The sequence below is a fragment of the Ambystoma mexicanum genome, chromosome 6p (genome assembly GCF_040938575.1).
Source record: "Ambystoma mexicanum isolate Mex_15411 chromosome 6p, UKY_AmexF1_1, whole genome shotgun sequence".
NCBI classification, from domain to species: domain Eukaryota; kingdom Metazoa; phylum Chordata; class Amphibia; order Caudata; family Ambystomatidae; genus Ambystoma; species Ambystoma mexicanum.
In genome coordinates this window covers 999,238,582-999,260,615 of record NC_090935.1, presented here as the reverse complement: position 1 = coordinate 999,260,615, position 22,034 = coordinate 999,238,582, and the positions used below count along the sequence as shown (strand labels likewise).

Below are 22,034 nucleotides of genomic sequence, written 5' to 3'. Positions count from 1 at the left end.
CTGCGCGAGATTATCTCAGAGAATCTAGGATACAGTTCCTCAGTTACCACCAAAGGTCTGCAGCAAATATTCTAAGATACAAAGCCTGTAATTTCTGAATCTCTTCCATTCATGTCCCCATTAATAGCACCATTTCAATATAGTGTCAAGCCAAACATCATCATTTCCTTCAAGTACTATCAAAGTTTAACAGCATCAATTGGGCCTTAAACTATCAATTGAATTCAATCAATTAATCAGAGTTTCCCAGAAGCTCGTTGTCCCAATTTCAACCCTTGCAGCCCCCATTGATAGACACTTTTGATGAACAAATGTCCATCCAATCCATCACAGTTGAAAGGTGACATTTAACTCTCACCATAGTTTTATTAATACTTAACCCTTAAATCATGGTCCACAGCAGACCCTCATTCACAAATCAGGTAAACTTTCTAGATATCTGCCATAACCAGGTAAGGTCACTTGAGAGAACGAGCATGGGGACATCTAGAAGTGCAGGCCCAATTGGAACCCTACAGAGTATCCATGCTGGGAGACTTGGTTCATGAATAAGGGTCCTTAACATTTTCCGAACTCAGTGAGGCCACAGGGCTACCCACAGGACAGTTCTTGCTCCATGGGGCAGTAATGTGAGCCATGGAGAGCAGATGGCCTGAGGCTGGCTGCTAACCCCGCAACGGAACACGAGACCATAGAAACTATGATTAACGCTGCAGAGGGAGGCCACGAAACTTCACGACTCTACGAGGCCTTGATGCTAGGCACGACAAGAAAGGAACTCAAATGTAAGGCTAAATGGGAGTGTGAACTGGGCCTCGTATTTGAAGATAAGGAATGGGAAGCGATAACCCATTATCAAAAGAAAATCTCTAGGAATGCCCGCTTTCAACTCATCCAATTGTACATTACCAACAGGGCCTACCTCACGCCAGAAGCCATTTCAAGATTCAAGGATGCGGGAACTCAGGTGTGCCCCAAATGCAACGAGCCCAGGGCTGGAATGACTCATTCTGGGGCTGCCCAATAATACTAGGTTTCTGGACTTGAATAAAAGACAGAGCTGCTGAAGCGGACGTTGAAGTAGAATTCCAGAGCCCTGCGGCTTGCATACTAGGCAACTACAGACGCAGCAGGGAAAACAAACCTCTCAAACTCAAAGATCTGATATATATCACTGCGAAAAGACGCATAGCCATGGGATGGAATAGCCCAAAAAGCCCAAATGAAGCACAATGGTGGGGAGAGCTCAGAAAATGGATAACTGCTGAGACCGGAGCATGGGAAACTGCAATTCAAGAGCAAAGGCTAGACTCCAGCCAAGAACTACAGCGTTGGATAGCGCTGACGGTACCGCTGCTTCACCCCCAAAGCGCCGGGTAGCGCCTCAGACAGAAGTAATAGCCCTGGCTCGTAAGCTGACACGAAGATCATTGATGGTCCGCCCGTGGTCTTGGCGAGGGGAAGGTGGGTAGGGGGGGGGGGTCAGACACCTGCTCTATATTTGAGAAAGTGTTATTGATCATGATTGTGTCTTGTTATACTGTTAAAAAACCAATAGTTCTTTTTTTTTAAAAAGGTCACTTGAGAGGACAAACTATGTAGCTTAGAGTACCTAAACATCCACATATTAAATATGTGACCAGTGCATGAGGTTGACAGGATATTTTCAATGGTTACTGCCATTTGTAGAAGAGCCCATGAACTCTTTCCATTCTCTACTTCTGTGATTGTAATGAGAAGTTTCATATGTGCATGCCTGCACAACACTGCATAGCCAGTTTGTTGAAAAGCAGATCCTGCACTGTGTGTTTTTCTTTTTATTCAGCTTTCCGATTCTCCCAGCTTAAAATGTCTGCACTCCTTTCTCTTGACACATTCATAGCGCATTATCAAATTGATGCAAGCCATTATTGTCTGCATCAGCGAAGATCAAGCATATTCATTGCAAAAGTAGATGTCATCCAGGCTCAGACGCCGGCTCTCACACGCATTCAGCAGCTTCAGAACGCAGAAATTACACATTGTTTTGTGTCAATGTTGGTATCACTATACTGATGGACACCCGCATGGCTATCGCATCTGCCCATGTTAGCTTACTTTATCGGAGCACGCAAGAACAGCAGTCATCCCAACAGCCATTACACATGCGTGCGGTAGGTAAAGTCGATAGCCGCAACGTGGGGAGCTTTCACAACATCCAAACTTGGGTATTCCCAAATGGGGTTAGATTAAGTTCCTCACCTTTAAACGATACGCAGACTTCTTTCCTCTCGCATTTCTCCTGCCGACTGCCATAATTCGGACCTTGCTTTCCACATACCGCGGATTACACCAGCTGTAGTAGGCCATCTTACACGCAATCACCACTACATAGCCCAATTCCTACTGCGTGCATGAACGTAGGATCATGTCCGTGAAATGTAGGTGCTTTCCTCAAGCACAGAACTTCCCAACAAAAACAAATACGAGACCAAACAGGATATGCTGAAGCGGTTTAGAGTAACATTTTTTTCTGCAAATGTTAATCCAAATACCCTTAAACACTACCCAAAATAAAACGAATAAATGAAATAAAGCAGATATGCTGTAAACGTTAAATGAAAACAAACTTCATGGGGCCACTATTCATCTTTTTATCTTTGGCTGTGCTGGTGTTATGTCTAAATTATTCAGAAAAGCTTCAGCGTTTTTTAAAAATCAGAAAATGAAGGTGTCTGACCTTCAATAATAATAGAGTATTGCTGGTTACACCATATAATAGTTACCGTTTCTTGTTCCTTGCCTTTTCCTTTGCCATAATGAAAAGTTTGTTTTCCATCAGATCCCTACTCAGGTCTGCAAAAATCATAATTCTGTTCCCTCCACAAGATAAATCAGCGATCTCACAAGATTTTTTGAGAATCATCTCCTTGGTTGGGAATCTCAGGAACTTAATGAAATGTCTTGGTCGCTGGCCCAAGGCTGATTTCTGACCTAATGATCTGTACACTCAATTTCCAGCTGTGTTTTACGGTCCAAATGAAGCATAGAGACCAATGCCTTTTCCAGAAAGGACATAGGGTTACCCTGCTCCACATTTTCCGAAAAGCGGGCAATCCTTATATTATTCCTTCTTGAAAAATGTTCCTGCTCTGAAAGTTTAAGAAATTGCTTCTCATTCTGAATCTCTAGGTTCCTCATCTGATCAGCCAACCACATAGCTTTGTCATCAACCGTGTTGAGATCTGCCTTCACTCTTGTAGTGAGATCCATATACCTTTCCTCTGCATTAATTAGATTGGCTTTGATTTTTGCAACGTCCACTGTCACTTTAGTTATCAGTTCTAGCAGCTTGTGTCTTCTTTCATCCCCTCCTTTCTGCCTCTTATAAGGTTGGGTTGCTTCAGTAGGGCAGGGATCATCCACCAGTAAGTAATTATAATTACAGCAAGCACAGGAGCTCAGCCCTTAAGATGCCATCTGTGGTGCTGTCAGTTCCAGAATCTCCCAGGTATCCCGCTTTTCTGAATTACTTTTAATATCCATCTGTCCTTCATAGCACCACTTGTAATTCACTTAACTTCCAGTGAATTTCTATTTTTCACTAGTTATTATGGCTCTGTAAAATCGTAGCTGCTTCAAGTAGAGTTCATATTTTTCCTCAATATCCTCAAATTCTTCTTCATGAGATAGTGAAACATCTGCTGTCACTTTCAGTCTGACTCTTCGTGGTCCATCTACCTTTTGGGATTGCTAAGAATAATGCCAATACATTTAAGCTCTTCTATGAAACTTATGATTTGTTTTCATGTTTTCATCTGTCCTTCTAAACCATGTTAGCTGCAATTTTCCTGTAAAGCTTTTCAATTTCCCCCATTGTTATGTTGCCTTCAAGGAGAAAATCACTTATTGAAGCTACAAATTCAACATTTGTTGCTTCTTAAGACAATGAATTTGCCAGCATCTTTCCGCTTACTGCAGGCTTGCATCGTAAGACATTCACTACATGTGTGTTCCAACATAGCTTGCGTGAGGGTCCCCAGGATCTGTACAATCTCGAAGACGAATCTTCAGTGTGTCATTGTTAGACGGTTCTACTACTGCTCTCTTCAAAACGGATGCCTGCTGAATTAGTTGCCATTAAATATACTGGATTTCTTTTTTCCCCTTCTTTATAGCAAAAGAGGCATTTATTTCCATCGTACATAAGTATTTTTGATCTTGTATTGTAGCTTCGTTCTACTTCCTCTTCTTTTCATGGCTGAAGATGGACGGCTTTGGCTCACATAACTGCTCTTCATACAATCTTTTGCTTCGACCCATGTTTGCCTTAGGAGTACATTGCCTGTATAATTCCGAATGCAATGATGCTTTTTATTTTTCAGTTCTTCAGGTGTGAAGTTGCCTAATCGTAGTCTTCTATTCAACCATTAGTTATTGTTCCAGTCCGCTCTCTTCTTAATATATTCTAAAACCTTATAACATTTTGGATTAACCAGGGGAGATTAGTTTCTTTGTCGACATAAAATACACAAGGAAAAGTCAGTTCTCCGTTTTCTTTTTTTGGCAGATTGAAGTTCTACTTTAAATGACTTTCGATATCTGGACGTATCAACATTTTGGGAAAATTTACTTTGTTGGAAGATGGAATCAAATTTCACGCTTCAAAACTGCTCTTGAATAATTTTCATAACTTCATTCAGTTTTTATGGTTAACAAAAATGGTCCTTAGAAAATATTTGATAGATTCACTCAGAAAGCAATTGTATATCAAATTCTGATTCATTAATTGTAACGGCGGCCATCTTGGATTAATAACGGGTGGGGGTGCTGGTGAGCCCAGCAAAAAAGGCCACAGACTCATGACCTCCCACATACCACAACGAATCCGGCATGTATCCGGACAACCTGCAACTTGCCTTTCTGTTCGCTCTTGAACCGTCTGCCGTTCAAACACTTGTGTCCCTGAACGGTTTGGGACCTCGTGCTCGCTGTGTGGGGCAGGCATCCTGGTGGCGTGGTGAAGGGGCCGAGTCCCTGCTGTGGGTCGGAGCACTGGATAGACGGCAGCTCTGGGAGCAGCAACCTGCCTGTGCAGAGGGGCGAGGGACCGTACCGGACCTTGGAGGGCGTCATCTGCCTGGCGGGACTTGCACTACCTAGCTGCCAACACTGTCCAGTCTGTGGGGAGAGGTGTGGTGGTGCAGCATTGTTGGTGGTGGGTCCCTGAGTGCTGGGTTTTGGATTGCCGGGGAGGAGACTGTAGTGGAGACGGTGCTGCGGTAGACGTCGGTGATAGGTGCTGCAAAAACATTGGAGGTGGCGGCCTGCACCAGAGACAGTCAAGCACAAAGAACAAAGCTTAGGGTGACACAGATGGAAAGCAGGGGAAGGTTGCATGCCTGGTCGAATTTTGAGAGGCCTGAACATCTGCAGATTTCATTGGGATTGCTGTGCTGGAGTAGCCTGAGCTGTGTCTGGACCCAGGAGCGGGGCCCCCCGCAGAATAAGGGCAACTGGTGAGTGACTGACACTGGGCACCAGAAGGGGAACACAACTCAACTGGGGGAATGCAGAGCCTTGAGGTTTCATCATGAGGTGGTGAAAGTAGTGTGTGCAGAAGGGAAGACATCGACTGGAAACTGGCCAGTGTGCAGGCCTGGTGACAGATTAACTATGTGGCTGTGGTAAATGCCAGTGTTGGCAGGACCCTTCTGGGGGGTAGTGCCACTGACTGCTGCTCCTACGGAGCTAGTGCCCCCATTCTGGTGGCTGGAGTTGAAGTCAGAGATCGCCTGGCGCGGTTCTGAGAAAGGTGCATCTAGCGTGCAGTGTTCATGGTTTCCTGTGCATGACTGATTGGGGCACTGCTGCATGGAAGAGAGGGAAGAGCAGCGGTGCACAGCAGGAGGGAGTGGTGAGAGGATTGGATAAGGAGGCGACCAGGTGAAACAGTGGCGAGAAACATAGCAGAGGTAACTGCACCTTTTGAGTTCACAGTGTGGTTCCCAGACTCCACCGTTTTGTCTGAATGAGTTGAGTGACACTTGCAAAGGGTAGCTACTGGAGAGTGGGAAAAGACAGTGTACAGGTAGCTGTGAGCACTATCCGGCAAGCTTGGATATGCTGCAGACCTCTGCAGGTGCTGGAACCTTCTGGAATTAACTACAAGATGTCTAAAGTTGGTCAATCGGGGAAACAACTGTCCAACCTACAATATGAGACACCTACTCAAGCTAAAAGTCATAAAAAACATTGATGATGCCGTAGGCGGGAGCTTGCATCTGTTACAAGATGCTAGTGGAGCATTTAACAATATCAAGACAATGTTCAAATAGCTGGAAGCCAGCATACAGTCGCTAGATGGAAAGAGGGATACCCTGACCTGCAAAGTGGCCCACATGCAGGTCCGCCTGGATAAGCATGGAGACCGACTGGGCGAAGTTGAAGGGCGGGTCTCAACTGTCGAAGACGAATCTGCCACCACATCCTGAGAGCTTACCAAGTGAAAAAGTATTTGAAGGAGCTGGCCAACAAGCAAGAGGGTATTGAGTCGAGATCGAGAAGAAATCTACAGATAGGTGTCCCTGAATCCGTGGCACAACGAGATATGGAACCCTTGGTTGAATGAATCCTGCAGGAGGCCCTAGGAGGTGACAACCTTTCAGCAGTGTTCATTGTAGAGAGGGCACACTGAATATCTAGTGGCAGGAAATTGATCCTGGACGCTCCAGCCTGTCCAATCATAGCCCCGATGTTGAACTATCGGCATAGACATATAAAGGGCATACCGTCAGATTTTCCCCAAATTTCTCAGATACGATGCAGGCATCTAGGAGAACGTACATAGACGTCAAGAAACAGCTTAGGGAGAGGGGCGTGAGATGTGCTATGTTTTTTGCTGCTAAACTCTGAGTGGAGCATGAGGGGCGGGTGCTCCCCAGAATAAGCCAACACTTTGAGGCACTCCCGAGAGCCCCTAGCGCTGAGGGATTAATGAGCACAGGGGGCGGGGGATCATTTGGATGTGTATTGAAGGTGCGATACAGCTGACATCTTTTAGGATGTGTATATTGGAGGGAGCGAGAGGGTGGAAATTATGGAGGCGGTAAGAGGGTGGAAATTATAGTAGATGAGGTGGCTGGGCGCTAGGCTTCCCTCGTGCGGAAGCTCTGGCAGTTAATTTAAAGTGGGTGGTATTGACTGGCAGGTTGGGGTTGGGTTGTTTTTTGGCCAGGGAAGTGGTTTGGGGAGTCTTCCCTAGCAGGTATGTGGGTGTTCCTCCCCCCAGAGTACATGATTTCACAGGGGGCGATAGTGGACAACCCCGAATGGGAGATTTGTGGACTATGTGGTGAAGCTAGTAGAATGTATATGGCAATATCAGGGATTACAAGACAGGCTTGCTAAATCATGGCTGGTGGCTTGAATTGTATGAGCTAAGGCACGCAAAGTGCCTTAGATAATGCAGTGCCATCACGTTGACATCGCGTTTCTGCAAGAGACGCATGTATCCTCAACTGGGGATCATGGTTTGGGCAAAGATGGCTATGCCATCACTACTTATCTTATTCTTCCTATTCCAGAGGGATTGGTATCTTGATACATAGCTCAGCTAGTTTACGACCGACGAAGGTGGTTAAAGATCAAGAGGGAAGGGCACGCGTTGTGGGCGTTATACATGGGTAGGCTATCGCACTGATTAATTACTATGGTCCGAACCAAGACGAGGTGAGCACACTGGAGTGGATAACTAAATGGCTGGCTCAGAATTCTTCAGGAATGATTGTGTGAGTGGGGGATCTTACGGTGCTGGAACCGGCAGTGAAAAGAACTGGGGGGAGGGGTAGCGTACAGAGGTTTCCCCTAAAATTGACAGCTAATCTTAAAGATCTGTGCTGGGAGTGGGAACTGAATGACATTTGGAGTACTAGACATAGGGATGACAGGGGTTATACGAATCGATGTTTGTGGATTGATTCTGCCAGGTCTCCAGAGACACTATACCGATGCAATTATGAGAACGTACTGGAGCATGCTAAAACGGCTGTGGGGAGGTGGATGGGGCCGCCCCCTCAACCTTTATGGGAGGAAATTGTTGGTAAAAATGATCTTGCTCCTCCAGTTTTATGTTTTCTTAAATGTACCGTTGGCTGTGCCAAGTATCTACTTTAGAGAAGTACAATTGGTGAGAACACGGTTCATCTGGGTGGATCAACAGGCATGTATAGCATGGCAAGGATTGGTGGCGCCGCTGGACTGGGGGGTTGCTCAAGAGGTATTTTTGGTATATTGGGATGGAGCTGGGGTGGATAGCAGACCTGGAGACGAAGAAGGCCCTTGCAGCTCTGTCTCTACTTTGAACAACTATATTAAAGGCCCCTAGTAGATCTTCTAAAATGAAGAATATGTTGGAAGTGGGCTGCAGAGCATGGGTTAATATTGAAGGAAAGGAGGAGTTTTGTATTCTCCTAAATTACCGATCATACACATACCAGGTTGCAAATAACCAGGGAATTGGGCTACGGAAGTTGTGTGGAGGTTTCTGACCGTGGGGGGATGGAAAGAAAAAGGGGGTGCAATGTCTCTCGACGTGTTTCTATAATTCCAGCTGTGGAAAACTCTGAAGGGTCTGTTCCCAACTTTACCGGCAGAACCAGAGACAGCCCGCATACTGGATGAAATGATAGGGTTGGTGGACAATAGTAGGCACGTATCTAATCGTTTTGATAAAATACTGGGAAATAGGGAGGGACGGGCAGAGTCATCCCGAGAAAAATGTGAGGCAACACTAGGAGAGGCACTACCTGATGAGGTGTGGCGGTATTGCTGTGCACAAACCAAGAGCATTGTTCTTAATAGTAGGTTAAAATTCATACATATGAAATGTCATCAATTTTATTGCACTGCTGCTCTTCTCCAACGTTTTTCCCCTGATAACCCTGATTAATGCGTTCAATGTACGGCCACTCCAGCAGACTTCTTCCATGTGGCGTGGAGTTGCCCCTCCTCTTCAATTTTTGGAGGAGGTGTTTGAGATACTGAGTGATATTATTGGGGAATGAGTGGATCCCACGCCAAAAATGACATTGCTGGGTTACACCAAGCATGTGGTAGGTCGAGTGCAGAGGCTTGCAGGGTTGTTGCTACTACTGGCGAGGAGAAGGGTTGAAATGGTGTGGGGAGAGCACAGCGCCCTACGAAGGAACAATGGAAAGATATGATGTGCCATTTATAAACGCGCCTATACACAAGTGTTTCAAAGCGCGACGCGGCAAGGTAGGGGGAACAAAGGGAAGACAGAGACAGCGATCCTACTAGGCCAACTGTCATTCAGAGGGGAAGGGAGAGAGGAAAAGTGTGGAGTGGGAGGGGGGTTGGGACAGTGGGGGTAATAGAATAAATAAAAACAATACGAGCAGTAGGGTCAGCTGGTGGCAAGGGTAAGTGCAGACAGGTGTCAAGTGCTGGGGGGACTGTAGGGATACAGATACAGTTCCCAAGTGCGGGGGTTGCCAGGGAGGCAGTGCAAGTGTGTAATTGGCAGGGGAGGAGACCTGGGCCCGAGATCAGAGGGCGGCCAGGTAACCAGTACAGTTTCAGCCTGGAATTCAGCAGGGGAGAGGAGGAGAGAAAACAGAAGAAAGGAGGAAGGTTTTGAGGTGCTTCTGGAACCGGAGATGGTTCTCCAAGTTTCAGGGAGGCTGTTCCAAAGGGAGGCCCCAGCCGAAGAAAGATCTACCACCAACTTGTTGCTTGGAGAAGCGACTGACCCTGGGGGAGTTGGAGGCGGATGAGCGAAGAGCTCGAGAAGGAAGATATTTAGGAAGAGAGTTGGAGCTATTGAGGCCACAGAGGGCTTGTGGACAATGCAGAGGGTTTTTAACTTAATCCTCGCAGCCACTGGAGCCAGTGCAGGGATTGCAGTCCTGGAGAGATACGATCCCTGGGCTTGAGGCCAAGGACAAGTCTTGCAGTCCTGTTCTGGATGAGTTGCAGAGGGCGGAGAGTAGTAGCAGGCAGATTAAGAAAGAGGCTGTTGCAATAGTCCATCTTGGAGAGAACCAGAGCTCTGGAGACAGTGAGCTTCTGCGCGAAGGAGAGGAAAGGAAGAATACCTCTGAGGAGGTGCAGCTGGTAGTGTGACTTCTTAGCGACGTCAGATGTGAGGAGAGATGGAGTGTTGAGTCGAAGATGACCCAGAGGTTTTTTTGCCTCGCGGGTGGAAGCAAGAAGAGGGCCAAGATAGGCCAGCCAGAGAGTGACAGGAAAGGCGGGAGCGGGTATGTATTTGTATTGTAATGAGATGGAAACTGAGTATGGAATGGCTGTTCACCCGAGTGCCAGACCTAAAGATATTTGGAGTCCATATAAAAGGTACTTACTTGGGCAAGCAGGATTGACAGTGCAGAATCCCGAGGAGGAGGTAACTTAACAGACTGTAATTGGGTATGTGAAGACTGCTGGAAGGGATGAGAAGGAATACATTGGCGGTTTTGGGGTGTGGGGGATTACTAAAAGACATTGGGATAAGTAAATGTGATAGTGTATGGATATTGTTGTAGATGTATGCCAAGTGCTGATAAGCAGAAGTGGGTAGGGGATGGGGGGCCAGGAGGGACTTGCTGGACCACTGTCTGTGTAGTACGAGTATTTAAAATAATAAAACTAGTATTCATAACTTACCTTCATTCAAAATCCCTCATTACATATGCCCCTCAACTAAATCTTACTGTAACGTCTCATATTATGCAATACAAAAATGTTTTTTTAAATGCTTGAAATTGGAGGGGGTACAGTTTTAGCCAATTCAACTATTGCTATAACTGATTATTTGTTGGGAGGCGCCATGAATCTAAATTGCGTTACATTGCAGTTCAACTTGAGGATTGCCATGCTCAAGGTCAACCTTGCATTATATAGTTTCAGAAATCCAACATTAAATGTCCTTTCTAATTTATTTGAAGGATTTTTGTATGTAGGAAGGTGGTCGTGTCCCTCAAAATAGCATTCATGCAGTTATTGTTTAACATACAGTTGAAGTACTGCAGTTTGAAGGAAATGTTTGCACCTTTTCATTTGGTGATTTTGTTCCTCTTCCATGAATTAAAATAAACCAGTGGAGAAAGGTGTATCAAAAGGTTTTAAGTTCCAGGCTGGATTTGTTTTTTCTCCAGCGTACAGAGAACAACCAAAAGCAGGCCACACTTCATTGTGAAATAAAAGCAACATTGCGGGCCATTAATCATGTACTGGAGGGCTTTAATTGGCCTGCGCCAAAAACTATGTTTTTGCAGGTCAGTGGTACAATGACTAAATCTTCTATTGAAGAAGAGTCACGTTACATAGTTCACAACTCCTTAACCTTGGTAAGAGCCCTCCTTCTCACCTCGGGTCTATAACTCGGGTGTGGGCCAATAACACCTATTACTGCCCTCTCCCTAGGGCTAGAATACCCAATTAAAATGCAAGTAAGAGACATTTAAATCATTACTGGTCATATATAAAAAAGGACAAACGGTGATAATGTGCATCTCACGTGGAGGTTAGACTCGCAACTCTCGATGCACTAGGCTCTTGGTTCTCCACAGGTAGCTCCGGTTGACTGCACGATGCCCTATACTCAGGGGCTGCATTTAGATCCTGATCATCAAATCTCCATTTCCATTTTTGCTCGCAGGGCCGCCTTTTACACCTAGCTTATACTTTATTGGTGCTCGTTCTCGAGTAGATGAGTGCAGTTGTACTTTCCCGTCACAGCATCTCCCTCCTTGAGCGCTAGCCACCCATAATTGAGGGCTCTTGAGCCCTCTAATAGCCACAAACCAGCTGGGAGATAAGGAGCCTGTACCGCATTATATGTTGCAACCCTACTGGTAACAATGGCCTAGAGACTATCTCAAAGTTAACTAAACTGCCTCATGGTGTCTCCATGCTGCAATAGCTCCATCACAACGTACGGTATATGTCAGACTACGATTTCAAGAAAACAGTAAAAGTACAGCAATTTACTACCAAAATGCAAGCAGCACAACAGGGCTGCATCAGCTCCAGATGTTTACACGCGTCCAAATAATGCTGAAAGGAAAGCACACAATGCTAAATGGAATTCGGCACTATGCAGGGAACTAGGGATGTTCCACGGCATGCACGCATTCCGGAAAACGGAAGTAGCATGGAGTCCAGTGATAAATGTCCTTTCCAGAATGCATAGTACTGTGTAGTGAACCCCCCAGTGTGTGTTGCCCCTTTAAGGGGATGTGTCCCTGTCCCATGTATTGCCCTTTTAAGATGGGCCATGATGCTAATAAAAGGAAGCCCTGCGAAGGCCCTGTGAAACCAGCCCTACTGTGAAAAGACCAACCAGACCAAGAAGAATACAAACCCACGACTACATACTCAACCCGAGAAGATGGAGAAATGAGGCTCAAGCCTCGGTATCCAAAAATCACTGCTGTTGGATAAAAATCTATCAGCAAGAAGAACAAGCGCGCACGTGCGGGAGAACGGCTGCAGACTCCAGAAGAGGAGTGATTGAGTGTGTCTCCTTTCTTGTGGGAGGCATAGGCCTTCATGCCCCAATGCCGTGGGACCCTACTGCCAGAGCGGTGGCAGAGGCCTGCACAGTCGGGCCATTGGTGCTGATGTCTGGTAGTACCAAGGGGTGCCTGCCGGATGTCCAGGGCAGGCCCCAACCCCCACAGGCACTGGGCCTGCAGAGTGCCGGTGATCATGACACTCATGGGGCCCACTGGGTGTCCATAGCGGGCCCCCATAACACAGACAGCGAAAAAGAACGGCCTGAGGCAGGAGGCGAGTGTCATGTGGGGCGAGGGTAATGAAGAGAGCTGTGGAGGGGAGGCAATGCAAACTTGGCGCAAACATTCATTTGTTTTGCAATTCCCATTGTGCGATAGTCCCTGCGCAATGGGCGGTTTGAAATGGATTCATTTTGCAAAGTGAGCATAGGACCACTTCAGTAGTGATGCAGATTTATTCAAAACTCGCCATAAAACATGTTGCTCCAAAGACCAAACATTAAAAAACAGCATCAGTAGAGGACATCAAGTTACATTACAACCGAATGCTCCATTACCATTATGAAGAGGCCTCCATTTTCCTCTACTTCTCCAGTTTCCATCAGTATCTCAATTGCTTTCTTCTTTCCAATGGTCTGAACAACCCTGGATATCAGGTCCTTCTTTGGCTCGCAGAGGCTAATAAAGAGAGCAAAGGCATGTTAATGGTTCAAAATAAGCCCCTTAACCAGCGTGAATATAGCAAAAATGAAGAAGCTAAATGACAGCTTCAAAACTTTCAGCATGTAATTACACAGTTAAATATATCTGAACCAAACTATGGAGAAATCGGGCACCACTAGATTCAGCCCTTTTGTTACAGGAATCTCAGTCTATTGTTTTGGGAAGTCTTTGACCCATTTACCTAAAACCATCAAGTCAAAATGTCCCACTTCCTCTTGCCCCCATCCTCAGCACTCTTGCAGGGTTCTTTCAACCAGTTTGAAGTCCTCAATTAATGCAGCCTCGTTTAAGCGAGCCATTAGCACACTTAGTCTAATACCTTGGATGTTCATATGCAAAGTAAAATGGTACCAGGCGTCTTACTGATACTCAGCCGCCTTCATGCTGCACGGGACAGCGTCCTTACTTTACTCCCTCCCCTCCAAACACCGCCACAGGACAATGAACAATGTTCACCTTACTTTAATCTGCCCGGGGAGTATGGCGTGGAGTCTGCAGAAAGTACATGGGATGAGAGTTGAGCTTCCTAGAAAGGAAGGGATTATAAGAGGAATTAATATGGAAGCTCTTATTTAGCAGGACTGGACTTCTAGGGCATTGCATAGGTCCAAGGACTGTTTAGATCTTACAGAACAATAACCAACTATACAGAATTCTTATTGTACAGTAGATCTCGGTCTTCGGCGGTTGCCTCCCTCTGGAATAGCCTCACAGACACTCTAAGACAGGAGGCGAACCATCTCTGGTTCCGGAAGCATCTCAAGACCTTCCTCTTTGCTTCTGCTTTCGCTCCCCCTCTCCCCTGCTGATCTACACTCTCTTGGCACTGTGCACCTGGCCACCCTCTGTCCCCTGGGCCCAGGTACCTGCTCACCCTGCCACCCCCTGCACTGCCACCTGGCCACCCCTTGAAATGGGGACTGTATATCTACCCATACAGTCCCCCCCAACCCCATTTTCTTCCTTTTCTGCACTTATTCAGACCTACCCAGTCTGCTGCCGTAAACACTGCACTTGTTACTTGATGGCTGCACTACCACCGTTTATTGCCTCCATTTATCTGTTCTCCTCTGCTCCGCACTCTCCTCTCTCCCCCTTCCATGCACTTTCTCCCCCTTCCCTTTCCCATGCACTTGCACGTTCTCATTGTCACTGGGCCCAATAAGATCGTCAATTTGATATCATGTCTTCATAAACAACAATAACATTGACCTATAAGCCATCACTGAAACATGGTTACAAGAAGCATCTGGCCCTGCCGTTGCTCTTGCACTACCACCTGGCTTCACCATACTCAGACAAGACAGGCCAGATCGAATAGGAGGCGGAGTAGCCTTCATCTACAAGGAAAACCTCCAGCTCCGACCTGTCAGTCACCCCTCGACCAACAACTCTGACCTCTTATCGACCAAACGCACACTGTCGCCCAACAGCACCATTAACATCCACCTACTATACCGCCCCCCCAGGCAACACCCCAGACTCCCAGGATAACATCATTCCCATCTTCAGCAATAACATCAAAAGCTCCACCAAAACCCTTCTACTAGGGGACCTCAATCTCGGATTCAACGATACTAAAGACAAATCTGCAGCCACTCTTACCAAGGAACTTATCGACCTGGGCTTCACCCAAAAAGTAGAAAGTCCTACTCACGCCAAAGGCCGCATCCTTGATTGGATTGCAGACCATAACTCCCTCTCCACTATCATCTCTAACTCCTCATTGCCCTGGACTGACCACAACTGCATAGAGTTCTGTATTCCCATCACCAAAAACCACAAAACTCCGACCCCTGCCAGTGCTGCACAAGTCAGAAGCTCAAAAAAAACTCAGGATAACTTGCGTCCTTACCTCAATACCCCCGAGCTAGCTCCCCCATTCGCTAATGATCCCAATGTTCTAGCAGACATCTACAAAGATGTCATCACCAAAGCGATCAATGAAATAGCACCACTCGAATGGAAAAAAGAAAAGAAATATCTACACGCCAACTCTTGGTTTACTGAAGATCAGCATTCAATGCGATCCGACAAAAGAGCAGCACTAAAAAAACTGGCAATCTGACCCCTGCACCAGCACCAAAAACAATTTCAATCTAATCTCCCACCAATACAAGATAGTTATCACCAAGGTCAAAGCCAACGCTTTCAAACCCGAATCTCTAATGCCAAATCACACTCTAAAGAGATTTTCGCCATTTTTAATGAGCTTATCTCTCCCCCCCCCCCCCCCAATACACCAGACGAAATAATCAAAGATGAAGCATGGTGTACCAGCATTCAAGCTGCCATGCTACACAAATTTGACCTACTCCAAAAATCAAAGACCACTGCAAAACACTTCAACAGACAGAAACCAAACCCACCAACACCCCACCCACCTCGTCCAAGCCCACCATACCGGACTTCTCCTTCAGAGACGTCACTGTATCAGAAGTCATCAACCTACTGAAAAATCTCAAACCTTCCCCATGTAAAGGCGATATTTGCCCACTGGGTCCGGCCCCTCCTAAAAAATCCTACTCTCGACCCCTTACAACCAAACAACTACAGACCAATAACCACAGTGCCATTGCTCCTGAAAACACTGGACAAAGCCGCACATTGCCAAATCCAACAATTCCTGGAAACCCACTCCATCCCCGGGACTAGGCATTCAGGCTTCCGAAAAGGACATGGCACAGAAACAGCCCTGGTGGATCTGAAGAGTCAGATCACCCAAATTATGGACACAGGCAAGCCTGCTCTTCTGCTCCTTCTAGATCTCTCAGCCGCTTTCGATCTGGTTGATCACAAGACTCTCACTTCACACCTCACACTCAGCCAACTTCCCTAAAGAATCAGCTCTCTGGATCACCTCCTTCCTAGAGGGAAGAGCCATGAAAGTCTTCTCGGATATCGCCAACGCCACCCCTACGACAATCCACTGCGGGGTCCCTGAAGGATCATGCACTGCACCCACACTCTAACTTATTCACCAAGCCCCTCTTTGACAAACTCGACTCTTACGGCATCACATACACGAACTACGCAGACGACACACAAGTACTTCTACCTCTATCAGGATCATACAACGAAGACGCTATGGCTCTCCACACAATCTACTCCACTATCAAGGCATGGATGGCAGTTAATGGCCTCTGCCTCAATGGAGACAAGACTGAAATCATGATATTAGGTCAACAGAACACCCTAGACAAACTTGACAAACTACGCTAACTTCTCCATTGACAACTCCATCATCCCCGTGTCCACTACCGTAAAGACTCTGGGAGTATACCTTGACTCCTCACTATCTATGACTAGACAAGTCAGCGCAATCACTTCCTCATCTGCGCACACCAACAAACTCATAAACGCCATCAAGCCCTACCTCTCCAAACCAAACTGCCTCTCTATAGCGAGAGCAACCATTGGAGCCAAACTGGACTACTTTAATGCACTCCTAGCAGGCACATCAGCCAAAAACCTAAACAGACTACAAGTCACGCAAAACAATGCTCTCCGGGCCGCTCTCAGTATCCCAAGAAGAGAGCATATCGCCCATGCCAGGCACTCAGCCCAAAGGCTCCCGGTCAAAGAGCGGATCACTCTCAAAATCCTCACACTCACACACAAATGCCTCTCTCTCTCTCCGCCCCGTCCTATCTATCAGAAACCATCTTCAAACCATCCTCCTCCCGTCCCACCAGGATGCAATACTTCAACCTACTCTGCATCCCACGCATCAAAAAAGCCAAAGCCGGAGGTCTAAGCTTCCCCTACATCGCAGCCAAGACCTGGAACGCTCTTCCTGCAGACAGAGCGGAAAACTCACTCCCCGTTTTTCGCAGGAAACTGAAAACCTCCTTCCTTGCAAAATAATAGGAAACTTTCAGGAATCCATGTAAATATACTGCTGTAAATATTGTAATTGTATGTAAATATTGTATCCTACGTAACTAAAACATTGTCTGTAACAAGCGCCACGATGCCCACGGGCTGACGTGCGCTCTACAAATCTGAATAAATAAATAAGATTTGTTCTCCCCTGTTCCCTTCCCTTGCCTTGTCACGCTCTGAAACACTTGTGTATGAGCGCGATACAAATAAGTTATGATATTTTATTTGTATCGTACAAAGTAAAATCTGATCCTTGACACAGTGGAAATAACGGGATTGGCCCTAAATGCGTCAGTGAGCTTTGGATTATACACTGTCAAATAATGCCATGCATGGGGTAGAAAATCTGTCACCACTTGAACATCCGGTTACTACGCAAACTGTCAGAAAGATTACTGAGGAGTATACAAGCAGCAACGAAAGAGGAGCTAATAACCACATCTTGCCCTATCAATAAGATTAGCTTGCCGAACCAAGCTTCTATATTGTGGCAGAAAAGCCTAAATAAAGTGGCCCAATTTACGGTGGTCTTACTGTACAGTTTCAAATTGCTAAACCTCTTCAACTGCATATCCCTTAGTTCGTCGGGAGAGATCCGATATGGCCACGTCCAAAAAGCGCAGACAGGCTGCCCAGAGGAGCTTTCAAACATATACAAGCTTTACAATCGCAGTATGGAACTCCACTTTGCACAACAGAACCTTGAGAGCAGTGAACAATACCATGCTTACTTGGAAATTACTGTAACTCAGGTCTGCAGATGTGGTTGACAGATCTACACGAGTATGCATTTGCTCCACAGTTCAAGCCAGAATAGGACTCCCAGTGTCTGCCGTCAACTTCTTTTATCTGCGGTCATTTGTGTCTTTGTGCTGCAGGAAACTTAATTGCCTCTTTGGATTGGATCTTGCAAATTGTAATGGACTTGCATTCAAGCTTCGGGTTCTTTAATGAAGTGAAGAACTTCTGGACCAGTCAGGAAAAATTAAGGGACAAAAAGTGTCCCTAATGCACTCCACTGAATGTGGTTTGCATTAGGATACAACAGGATACAAAGGGAAACTCCTGCCCTTGTAGCTATATGGACTGACCCATGCACCCCAAACAAAATGAGACAAGCAGGTGAGTTAGGCAAAAGGGCCTCACTCGCCCAAAGGATCAACAAGGATCTAGACATAAGGCAAATCTGCTGTGGGACTCCATTGAAGAAAATGAAGCAACGTTGCAAAAACAAAAAACAAAAATCGTTCCGAACTAAGTTTTTCTGTTAGCCAAACTGTGCTGCAAACCTGTTGTAGGGCTCTGGAGGAAGAAGGGCCTATCCCAGCCATGCGTCTAGAACGGACCCAAAATAGGAGGGGCAGAGATGGAATGAGAAAGGAACTTTTAAAACGTTACCCAATAGGACTACATCGACTAAAATGTGCAGCATGTGCAGCTGGAGAGCATACACTGCCTCATGAGAAGAATGGACTCCGCTAGATGCAACATTTTGGCACCAAGGGGTAACCTCTACTGAAGCCATTCCTTCAGGGGACACAGGGGCAGGGAGTACGAGAGATCACTGACCAAACTGAATGGCCTTCAGGTAATGTACTCCATGACGAGCTTAAAGAGTGCCCTTTGCCCTGCCCAGACATGTGGAGGTGTGTTTTGTGCAAAAGCAGTTTCTTTGCTGAAGCAATTTGTTTCCTAATCATTACACTTTTTTCAAGGGCACAGATGGCCAGTTGAAGATCCTGAAGGCTCAGGGTATAAAATGTTGAATGACTTAGCTGTGAGTAATTAGTGAGGGAGAAGGAATGGAGTGAGTTTGTGATTTCTTCAGGTTTGTCATCACAGGATCAAGATTGGACTACTGCAATGCACTGTTTTTAGGGACCTCCACAAAAAACATGGACAAACTACAAATACAAAACAACGTTTTGCGTGCAGCCACAGGAATCCCTAAAAAGGAGCACATCACAGCCACCAGGATACAGGCACATTGGCTCCCAGTTGGAGAAAGAGTCCTCTTCAAAGCGCTTGCCCTCACTCATAAGTGTATCCACCACACTGCTCCACCCTACCTTTCGGAAAGAATCCACCCATCAGTCTCCACAAGACCGACCAGAACACCATACCAAACATGCTCACAGTCCCCAGAGTTAAGAGGGCCCGAGCCGGAGGTGCTAGCTTCCCTTACCCATCAGCTCTCCAATGGAACGCACTACCACCACCCCTGCGAGGAGAAGTCTCCCACCTAGCATTCCGTAAAGCCATGAAAACATTACTCTTCATTTAAATCCTGCTCGAAACACTCACTGAAAACTGTACTAATCCCCATATCTATGAAGGTTGTCCGAATGTATGTACCTGTCTTGAATGTATGCCGGCCGTCTTATGCTCTGCTCTAGTATGCTCTGCCAATGTACTGCATTCCCTGTAACTACGCCCGCCACAAGTAACAGCACTGCGATGCCCCTGGGCTGCATGTGTGCTATATAAATGCAAAAATAAATAAATACATGTGTTTGTGGTTAGTTGGCTTTGTTGTTTCAGCAGACTAGTCTACTTTGTTAAAAGTTAGGTTGATCGACAAACTAAGTGCCAACTCGCTTTGTATATATGGAAGCAGATGAATCCAGTTGGGGGTATATATGGTTCAATTAGCTGACGTTGTTTTGAGTGCTTTCCTGAACTTCTGGTGTTCCGCTCCCATTTGAAGATCTTTGAGTAGGGAGTTCCAAAGTGAAGGTTGTCCTTGCATTTTTATTTTAAAGTTGGGAACAAAGACTAGAGTGGCATTACTCGACGCATTCATTCTTAAGAAGCAAACGGCCATTTCCATGAAAAGCGCAGTGTGCAATGCAGGGAGTTTAACGGTTATTCTTTAAGAGAGAAGTCAACGCTGAATGCTGAATGCAGGGCTGAGGTGTTCGAACCGTTTCATCTTCAGTAGTCCGACAGTTTTGTGCTTTTTGTAGCTTTTCCAGCAGACCTAGATAAACTGTCTGTTCGGTGATTTAACCTCAGGGCGGGCGCGAGCCCCCTGCTGGCAGACCCAAGTAGAGAGCTCCCGGGGGAGATGAGAGCCTGAGGGGAATCGGCTGAAGGGAGAGCTGTGAGAGACAAGCAGAGAGAAGGGAGCCTGTTCTGTCACGGAGGGCATCCCGGCCCTCTGGTGTGCCAGTGTACTTTATAGGCCATCAGCCAATCTAGGCCCGCAGTCCTCTTTCCCCCACCCGTGGTCGACAGCGTGTGCCGGAGGCTAAGCTGCAGAAGCATTTGGCGGGTGCTCCACCCTGCTCCCCACCGCTCCTGAGAGAGAGAGCGTGGTGTGGGTTTTCTCAGCGTGGTGTGGGTTTTCTCGCACTAAGTATTAGCGTTGAGGTAGGAAAGGGAAACAGTAAAAAGGGATACCGGGCCCTGTGTGAGCCGGCATTATGGCCAACACATGGACAGGTAAGGACCGGACAATAGGCAGTATTCGCCTAACCTGTCCCAGGGACGCTGAATGGCTTACTCTTACAGTAGCTACGTGGAAGCGGGGCTGGACAACTTGAGACATGGTGTAGAAGGCTGTGGGAGCCCCGGTGGGAGTAATAGATCCGCTCCCCCGGCGATATACGCACTGGGGGTGGGGACTGATTTAACCAGCCCACAGCTCGTCACTTGGCAAGCTGGGTGGGGAAGTTTAGAATTCCCGCTGGGATCCATTCCTAGGGGATTCGCCTAGCGTATTGGTGAGGCGTAATACGGCCCAGCTGTCTGACTGGGTGAGTGTTGTAATATTGTGATAAGTGTTGCACGTTCCAGTGGTAGTCTGCAGCTACCTGTAGTGAGGGGATGGTCTGATCAAGAGGATTATTTCACAAATATGAACGCGCACTTTCTCAGGTGACCCCACAGAGATATGATTATTTTCCAAATGTGAATGCGCACGTTCTCAGGCGATTCCACGGAGGTATATGAATATTAAATATGAATGCACACACTAAGGTGACTCCTCAGAGATATGATTTACCACATGTGAATGCGCACGTCCTCAAGTGACCCTACTGATTCATTTAATCAGACATTTACACGAATGAAAATGAACCTTTCCTCCGGGGCCCCCACAGGACCTAGTTCAATATTACTTCAACTAAAGTGTAATTAATGCTACTGAAAGTGATGGAATGAGAATTGTTAAGTATGGGGTCTGTTAAGTACTAGCAGAGAGCGCCTCTGTTAAGAGCCCTGTATGTTACATGGTTCATGTGTACCAAGGATTGGGTTAACAGATTGAAATTACATAAAAGAAAGCAGTTCCTGCTTGTTATAAGAAGCAAGGCTTTGTCTGTTCATTTAACCAGGGGCACGGGTATAAGTGTCAGTCATCTGGGCTGACGGAATCTAGGCCCTCATGAGGGTCCATCCATCACCCCCCTGGGTCTTCATTATTTGCACATGTGTGCATTAAGGTGTTGTACTCCAATGCTCAGATCTCCTACAGGCTGCTCTTCACTCATTCTACAGAATGGGGGGGGGGGGAGGGAGAAACACCTTACATGTGCAACACATCTTTTTAGGTCTGGGGAATTAGTTGAAGGGCTATTTACTGGTCTGCAGATAAGTTTGAGTGTCATCTGTATAGTTTTAGTAGGCGAGGCCGGATAGGCTTATTAGTTCTAGTCTAAGGGTCCAGAATAGTGCTTTTGTTTCTGTTGGCGAGGAAGGAGGTAATCGGTGTAGGGCTGCTTCTTGTATTGCAATGTCGCCTAGTTTTTAAAGAAAAGGCGCATAGCTAATGGTATCCAAAGCTGCTGAAATGGCCAGAACGAGGAGGGCACTGAGTTACCGCCCGTGCTGTTATTTAGTGTGTCCCATTTTGAGCAAGTTAGACTTTGTGCCCCTCGTGGTTCTGAAGCATGCTACTATTTTCAA

General features: G+C 46.4%; 1 protein-coding gene across 1 annotated transcript in view; it reads right to left on the bottom strand.

Moving 5' to 3' along the window:
* The window catches only part of PHAX (phosphorylated adaptor for RNA export), a 229,615-nt gene that overhangs the window by 60,918 nt on the left and 146,663 nt on the right, over positions 1–22,034 (bottom strand). Inside the window, exon 3 of the mRNA XM_069625600.1 lies at positions 13,076–13,196. Coding sequence (XP_069481701.1) covers positions 13,076–13,196 — 121 coding nt within the window. The remainder of the gene's footprint in view (positions 1–13,075; positions 13,197–22,034) is intronic.